The sequence below is a fragment of the Ictalurus furcatus genome, chromosome 21 (assembly GCF_023375685.1).
Source record: "Ictalurus furcatus strain D&B chromosome 21, Billie_1.0, whole genome shotgun sequence".
Classification (NCBI taxonomy): domain Eukaryota; kingdom Metazoa; phylum Chordata; class Actinopteri; order Siluriformes; family Ictaluridae; genus Ictalurus; species Ictalurus furcatus.
Genome location: NC_071275.1, coordinates 17,156,653 through 17,165,668, shown reverse-complemented (window position 1 = coordinate 17,165,668; position 9,016 = coordinate 17,156,653). Strand labels below are relative to the sequence as shown.

The following is a 9,016-nucleotide window of genomic DNA, read 5'->3' as shown; positions in this document are numbered from 1 at the left end:
CCACACTATTGTGTGCTTTCACCATCCCACTGCATCAGTGCTTGGTTTCCCTCCAGTGTGTATTTTGCAGAATGATTATTGTACTGCACGTATTATTGTTAATAACAGAGCCGAGAGGGGAGCTTGTTATTTCGGCCCAGGAAATGACTTCACAGTGACCTCTTGGGGGACGCGATGACCTCAGACTGGCCCCTGCCTTCATTAGACCTGCTTTTTGGACTTAGCTGGAAGTGTAACTGTAGACACATTGACAAACACAGCAAGGAATTACCATCACACCATGCAGGTGGACGGCAAAGTGGCAGAAATCAGGAAAATCAGGCTCTTTATTACCTAAAGGTGAATTGGCTGCACTGGGATTAAACACAGCTCTCGACTAAATCACAGCGCTGATGGTTATCACTATAATACAAATATTAGGGATTGTTTCCAGACAGAACTCTAGATTTCTTTTCTCACATGAATTATGTAACATTTAATATATATTTCAACTTAAACAACTTAATCTTCCTACCGCATGAAAGACAATATAGACAGTAGAAATAATTTAAGTGGACTAGGATAAAGTTGCAGTAACTTTATCTAGCAACTTTTCCTATAATTTTATGAGACATTTCTGTCAGTGTCTCACAGGCTTTAATTTAGGGACATTTATGTGGCTGACTGGCGCCACCCTGTGGTGATGATCTGCAACATCAAGAAAATTATTCCGATTCTAGTACTTTTTTTGTTTGTTTTGTCAGCAAATCTTGCTAAGTTCTTTCCATTTGCTATGGCAGTATCATTTACAAAGGTTTGCAGGCTGAAAAATTGGTCTCAAAACCTGGGAATTTTGTGATCTTGGACCTGAGCATTCACCTCAAAACTGCCACTTTGAGCAAAACGTGTCAAATAATATTACAGAAAAGTGATGCATGGAATCCGACAAATGACAAAACCACTTATACATATATAAACACAAAAACCGTTTACAGAGAAGGAAAAAATTCTCAGTAAATAAGGAAGTAACCATGACGATACTGTTATAGGAAACTAACAAAGGTGTGGCATGATTTGGTGTGAGTTTGTGTGTATATGTCAATGCCCCAAAGGTGATTATATTATATATATATATATATATATATATATATATATATATATATATATATATATATATATATATATATATATTTCAGTGAACATCCGGTAGTGGTGTATTCCTCTTATACCACACGACTTTGCCAGTTATTACCATTTTTCATTTATTAAAGAACAAATAAGGAGACTTTTTTTTTTTTTTTTTAAATAGTTACATTTATTGTTGTGGACCATATATGAGACAAGTTAGGCATTGTTAATAAAACCAAAGAAAAAAGAAACAAACAAACAAACAAAAAATGCAACTTATTTTACTGAAGAAACCACAATACACAAATTCCTATGTCCTGGCTTTCCATTGTCAGAAAACTTACTCTTGACACTGGAGACTCCTTCCAAAATCTTCTAACAAAAAAGCTTTACCTTGTCAATGAACAGAATAGTGCTAGTATAGATATGATAATATGTTGACAACATTTTTGGAAGGAGTCTCCAGGGGCAGCCACAGCTAAAGCTCGAACGGTTTTCCAACAATATAAGGGAAATATTCAAGGTGCATTTATTTTTTGGTTTATATCTGTTATAATACGAGCCATAACAGGAACTAACTTGTTTTGTAAATGTTCCACTATCATTAAATGCAACTACCTACAACTTAAAAAGTATGACTTTGGCGATGAGCCACATCAATGATTATTTTCTTATAATAGCATGCCACCCAAGTTAAACTCAATTAATGTCTATTTTATTCGTATAGCGCTTTTAACAATGGACATTGTCCCAAAGCAGCTTTATAGAAATGTAGCAATTCTGGATATAAATTTTACATTTATATCATCATTCCTATTGAGCAAGCCAGAGTTGACGATGCTGAGGAAGAAACCTTGAGAGGAACAGACTCAAAAGGGAACCTGTCCTCATCTAGGTGACACCGGATAGTGCGATTATAAATGATTCCCTTCTATAATGGTGTACTACATAATCAAAACGTGCAGTTGTGTAACCAGGAAATTCATAACCGGGTGACTTGAGTGCAAAACTGTCCATATCGGTTGCAGTTCTAAGCCACGTTTATACGTTTTATTACTTACATAATGTCTGTTACTATAAAAAATTTCTCAACTTTAGATAACAAAGAGCAAACGAGCATAAACAGTAAAGAGTAATGGCAAAAAGAAACCAGACTGTAATTTATAACAACATGTTTATTTTCATTTTTCAAATCGTGACACTTAAGGAACTTAACATTCAGCATTTCCTTCATCCCCCCTGACACACAACTCGTGTTCATCCACTAAATTCTTGGTATGAAAGCACATCATTTACAAAATGGAAAATTATACAAAAAAAAAAAAAATCTGAGAGAGACAAGCTAACAAAATAAGGGGGAGAAGATTTCAATAACATGCCATCCGTTGTGTTCAGAGCTTCTGTATTTTTGCATTTTTTTTCCCAGGGCAGAGCAAAGAACACAGATTAGAGATTAAGTGCCAAGAACACAGAAAGAAAGAAACGTTTCAGCAGGTGCTGACGTAGCTGAAACACATCAACCTGCCCTCTCCTAAAATTATCCCCTCAGACAAAAAAAAAAAAAAAAAAAAAAAGGCATGAAATGGACAAAAATGCATATAAAACCCACTGCATTTCCCTGGTGATCAGAAACAAACAAAGGAAACGTATATGTGCACACCCCTCTCACACAGCCTACAGGATGAAAAAGGCACAACACACACTTTAAGGTGGCTGATAGTGCTCAAGCCGATAAACTTGAGAATAAGTGTGTGGATGAGAGGGTTTGGGGTGTTTTTCAGCACGTAACGGCACTGCGTGCGCTTTAGAGAGCGTCGAGGAGGGCGTCGATGCGCGAAATCAGCTCCTGTCTCTTGCTGGTCACCGATTTCTCCGATGCGATGTACGCCTCCTTCTTCAGCTTCCCGGTTACGAGGCGCTCGGACTCCTGACAGGACTGTAACACCAAGTCCTTCACCTGGCCGTCCAGCTTCTGGATCTCTCCCACCTGAGGGAAAACGTTCAGCCAAGTTACTTCCTGTACGGCAAAACAATGTATGCCGAATGACCTGCAAATTAATCTTTAAAATGATCACGAGATCTTGAGTGGAGCCTAACAGTTAGTGGTAACACAAATCGGAGTTGATTATTCGGTTTAAAAACATCACTGTCGTGTGTACCTTCTCGGCGAGGTCAGATCCTTCAGCTTTAAGGCGAGCCTGCAGGCCCGCAACGTCGTTAGTGAGGGTGCGGTGCTCGGCCTCCAAATTCTTACGGCCCCCGTTGAGGGCACCGGTGTCACGTGACTGCTTGTAGCGGTTCACCACCTCATCCATGTGTCTGTACAGACCAAGCCTCTTATTAACCAGAGTCAGGACCTGCTCCGTGATGGAGGCCACCTTCATCCGCACCTCTGCTGCAGGGTCCTAGAGGAAAGAGGAGGGGGGGGGTGCAGTTAAAGGGAAATACTGCTATCAAAGAAGACAGGTTCTCACTAATGTGATATCTAAATGAGCTTTTTTTTTTTTTTTTTTTTAAATCACAAGAGATTTTAATGGTGAGCTGTGTAATACGATAAGCGTTTGTGTTTTCTCTGTTATGGCTTGAGTGCTGGAAACTGCTAATGTGTCAATAACAAATATTGTCCCATCACGTGTGTTCCCACATGGTAGGATCAATAGCACCTGATGACACAGTATTTGTTGTATGCCTGTAATAACTCTGCAGCAGAAGGGCTCATCCAAACCTTGGTGATGGAGAAGTCCAAACGAACGTAAACGATGACTGTGAAGAATAAGATGTAGAACGCGCCGACCACCAGCAGCGGCTCCTGCAGCATCAGGATCTTATTGAAGGTGTAGTGAACCTGGAGACACGCAGAAACACACAAACGTAAATAACAAAAAAAACAAAAACAAAAAAAAAAAAAAAACACGCACAGCCACACAAATCGAGAGATATAGCAAGTGGCTCGGACTACAAAATTAAACGCCCATAAAGGATGGGAGGTAAGAATTTTTAAAAAATTTAATAAAATACACTACCAGTCAAAGGTTGAGATACACTCATCATTATTCCCCCCACACACACATTTTAGACTACTACTACTACTAATAATAATAATCATCAAAATGCTGGAGTAACAATCCCCCCCCAACATTTTAGATTATTATTATTATTATTATTATTATCATAATCATCATCATCATCATCATCATTCTAAAATGTGTGGGGGGGGAATTGTTACTCCAGAGTTTTGATGACTTTATTATTATTAAAGTCATCAAAACTCTGGAGTAAAACAAATGGAGCTAGGGGAATTATGTTGTGAAAAAAAAATCCAAAATAAATCAAAATAATTTAATATTTTAGCATCTTCAAAGTAGATGCTCTTTTTTGCCTAAAATTTCTAGAAATGTGTTCTTGGTGTTTTCTCACTCGATTTCTTGAGGAATTCCCCTGCGATGCTTTTTAAACAGTATTAAAGGAGTTCCCACCTACGCTGGACACTCATCGGCTGCTTTTCGGAATATTTCGCTCCGAGGCATCCGTTTAAAAAAATACATTTTTTGTAAATAAAATGTTCGTTTTCTAATGAAAAACGAATATGTCTGCATGATTATATTTGTGTCTACAACACCGATTTCAAACATTTAATCACACACCTTCAGATCAAAAGATTTTTAAGATCACGAGAAACATTTCAGTCGAGTGTCTCCAAACTTTTCCCCTGTAGTGTGTTATGATTTTATTGCATTAAAACGTAAAACGGGTGTTATAGTCAATTTATTCTAAAGCAGCACCTCTCGAAGTGTTTTATTCTTTGTAAACCTCAGCAATTGGCCAATTTCTGCAATTTTTATCCATTTATTAGTTACATCTAATGTCGTGAAAATTCCACGAGACAAGTTAGTTCCTGTCATTGTTCCGATAAACGTCAGAAGTGCTGACGCTGGAGACTCCTTCCATGAACGTTAAATAATCCTTCAGCATATCGACTGCTGTTACAGAAAATTAATCGACACTCTAACTAATAAGATTTGAGAATTCAACAGTGCGCTGGTATGATCATATATTAAAAATAAAAATAAAAATCCCCATTTACTCACAGCCCTGCTGTGCTGAACACAGGACTTTCACCAGTTTGGTGATGCATCTGTTTGAACGTATGCAGCGAGTCTTACCACCATGTCCTGAATGTGCTGCTCCACCAGATTCTTTTTAGTGGCCACCAGAACAGGCCTGCCAAAAGTGTCCAGGTAGGTGTAGTGCAGCTGGTCAGGGCTTCGTTCGATTGGGTATGGAGTTTCCAAATGCACATTCCTGATGAAAGTAGCAAATTACATGGTTGACTTACTACACACTAGGGTTAAAATACACTCTAAAAGCAAAACTACAGAGATAAGAACGTAGGCTTCAAACTCCTGATCTGAAATACAAACGAGCGATACCTTGCTCCTTCTGGGAGAATCAGTTTGACGGTAAGTTGGTCGATAACCTGATCGTCATACACGTGATCGACCAGGCGCATTTTCAAAGCGTACTGATCGCCTGTGGAGCAAAAATAAACAAATAAATGCATTAAATATCCAAAAGCTACATCTTAATGAGCTCTCAAACATTAAAAAAAAAAGATATAGCTGATAAATACTACAAGGAATAAATGCGACTGTAATAGAGTTCAGTTAAAATAATTTATTTGCACTGTTATTTTTAATACGCGTGATGTGATGTCAGCTCAACGTTTGAAGCTTTCATAAGGAAAGACGCACCCAAGGTGTAGAGATACTCGTAGCTGGGCAGATTGTACCCGATGATGTAGTGCGTCTTCCACCCTCCAAACAGGGGGAAGCGGGGACGGACTTCAACCTCGACGGAATCTTCCAGGACCTGCAGGTGAGAGGTGGAGATGTTCCCGATCTCGTCCCGGTAGTACACGTCTTGAGCGGAAGCGGGGAGGATCGTCTGTAAGAAGACGGATTTGAGTATGTGAGTGAGAACGAGCCCAGTCCTATCTGAGAACATAATGTAATGAGGTGTAAATTAAAATGCTAAGAAAAGCATTCTGGCAGCGTGTGAAATCAGATCGCACCTTGAACGATTTGATGGAGGAGATGCCACTGTCAGACTGCCTCTGATAGTCGTAGCGGGAGAATGGCCCCTTCAGGTCAGCCCCAGTGTGTCTCAGGTCGATGGTTTCCTCCACAGCGATGTTGCCCCAGTGGGAAACCTCGATGATGCGTGTGATGCTACTGATAGTGAGGAATGGTGCGTTATTCTCATAGTGGATCTTCATGGTGTCCTACAGGAAACAAAAACGTGCACATTCTGAGTCACAAATTATGGTCTACAAAAAATTAAGCATCTAAAATTTTAAAATAATATACAAACTTGGGTAGGATACCCAGGCAGCACACGGATTGTTGCTGGACTGTTTATTCAATGCACACTTATAATACACGGTGTTGTGTCTCAATACCAGAAAACCAAAATATATTGAAATTAAAACTAGTTTCATATGCTAAATTAGACCGTTTCATAATAGGTGCTAACTGATGCAGTCTTGATTCCTTGAACCTACATCCTTCAGCCTGCGACCTGGAAATCAATCTGCCAAAGTCTGCCATCTTTAGGAAATACCAATTCTTAAAAACGTGTCCAGGGGAATCAATGAATGATGAGACGTTAGGTTCAAGGAAACAGAAAACGCACGGAAGTCTGTTTTGTTTTTTAGCAGGTGAGTCACGTAAGTCTAAGATAAATCCTTCACCTCTCCCAAAAAACAAATAAGAAGGACGAAAAACAGAACAAAATGTGTACTTATAATTAAATAAAAGAATGGGTATGAATGAAATCCTTGCACAAATATATATTAATCTGCCTAGATTTAACAACAGCAAGGTCAGGTGATGAGCAGAGTCTTGTTTGGGCTAAAAAGTTAAATTTTACACATGTGATGCAGACATTGAGGTAATTATGTTTCATCCCTCCTGTCCTCATTGTAGTTTTTGCATCCTTTCTCGTCCTCCTAAGACGCAAACGGAAGCTAGGAAAGGAGGAAACGACAAGGTGAAATACAATAAATAAGAAGCTCCGAGGCTCCATCACGTCCTGCTTACCTGACTGAACGCAGGGACGTCCTTGAACGGGCCGTACTCGATCACCTCATCGTTTTTGCTCGGGTTGCCCAGCTTGGTGTAGCTCTCGACGGTTTTGGAGGCGAGGCGCACGCGGGCGGTCTGGCTACGGGTAGGGTAGGGCGAATACAGGTAGTGATTGCCCTGGAACACCACTAGCTGCCTCTCAGCCTGCATGATGTGAGTGGGGAAAGGTGTGAGGACATGGCTGAACACCGTCTCCACCTTCACGCGCAGCTTGGCGCCGGCTGCCAGGGCCGAGGGCAGCTGCGCCTGGAAAAACGTCCCACTGCAAGAGAACCAAACACAGCGAGCGAGAAGGTTAAATGTGGATTTTATTTTGCAGCAGGACCAAGAGTCAGTTATGCACATGGAGTTCAAGTGCTCTTCACATCAGCACTCACCTCTGTCCTTTAATGGACGTCTCCTTCAATTCTAAAGCTTCATCTTCGTCCTCTTCACCTTTTACCTGGTTAGAACAAGAAACCGGAGTGTAAAGTATACTTGGTAGTGCACTCAGACAGGAAGTCATTTGGGATTCAGCCCAAGACGTTAACAAACAAAGACCTGCAAGTGCAGCACGTGCATTTGAAGAACCAAAACAAAAAAAAACACCACCACATATAGACATTTGGTTTTTAATAACGTGGTAGTTTAATCTGAATTGTGGTTATTATTTGTCTTGTATAGTTTGCCAAAGTGCACAGCGCGAGCAACCCGGAAGTGTCTGCTACACACAGCGCTTACGTGTCACGCAGACAGTGGCGCGCTGCAAACGCACGCGCTCATGCTAACATCTTCCTGCACACGAATTAAAACAATGCTTACGTATTACAGCTAGTAAATTGTTTTCTATCAACATCGTTATCATTTTGCACTTCCGTCCAGTCAGGCTTATTATTTAAGCTTTGGAAAGGACTTAACGAGGCTTTAAAATGACATGCTAATTCATGCTAAAGTCGCTAGCGCTAATAAATAGTCGAAGCTGGCTAGCTAATAGTGAATTCGGCGCTGTTTGATTATTACACACTATTTTAAATTAGTAAATTAACGCGTGGTAAGAAGCAGTGATATATACATACAAACAAACAACATTCGAGCTAAGGTTTAGCAGAGTTAGCGCCGGTGGCTAGTAAGCTAACGAAATGACTTCGGCCGAGTTCCAAATATATTCGTGTTCCCTACATACGTAAGGGAGGTAGAATACGATCCGCGCCCTATGTAGTGGACCTAATGTGTAATAAAAAGACATTTGGGATACAGCCGTCGTTTCAGACTGGACAGGTTGTAATGTTCCAGCTTTTCCGCGATATATTTCGCTACTTACGGACGCTCCGATGTAGGCGAGGTGTGGGGCGAGCTCAGGCTCTAGTGCGAGGATAAAGCTGTGCGCCGCGGAGTCTCCGTGGTTCGCCAGCAGGATTTCGGCGGATATTTTCGCGAGGTGCGTGCTGAGGTCCAGCGTCCGCTTCACCTCCTCATTCACCAAGCCGTCAGCCCAAACCCCACACAACAACCCGCTAAAAAACAAGAACCAGCGGCACGAACGCAGCGCCATCCCTCTTCTCTGCATGTTTGGATACTTATGTTACAATTTTGTTAGGGGGTAAAAAGAATATGAATGAGACGGTGCAGTGCAGAAAGGCCCCGTCCGTCCTCCACTCCCGCAGCCAGCTGTTGTTTTTCCCACCCGTATTCCGACAAATCGTGCCAGGATTGGCTAGTAGTAAGCGCCTACACGCACGCCACTGATTGGACAATTTTACATAGAGTATGAAATGCTAACCAATCAC

At 40.9% G+C, this 9,016-nt stretch overlaps 1 protein-coding gene across 1 annotated transcript; it reads right to left on the bottom strand.

Annotated features, from left to right (window-relative positions):
• Window positions 1-2,262: 2,262 nt before the first annotated feature.
• rpn1 (ribophorin I) lies at window positions 2,263-8,932 on the bottom strand. Its single transcript, XM_053653445.1, has 10 exons — window positions 8,551-8,932; window positions 7,628-7,692; window positions 7,206-7,512; window positions 6,179-6,388; window positions 5,859-6,051; window positions 5,538-5,637; window positions 5,271-5,409; window positions 3,833-3,952; window positions 3,267-3,512; window positions 2,263-3,094 (listed from the first exon to the last, which is right to left on the bottom strand). Exons 1-10 carry the CDS (start codon window positions 8,794-8,796, stop codon window positions 2,912-2,914), a joined length of 1,809 nt encoding a protein of 602 aa, XP_053509420.1. The 5' UTR covers window positions 8,797-8,932; the 3' UTR covers window positions 2,263-2,911.
• Between the last annotated feature and the right edge of the window lie 84 nt (window positions 8,933-9,016).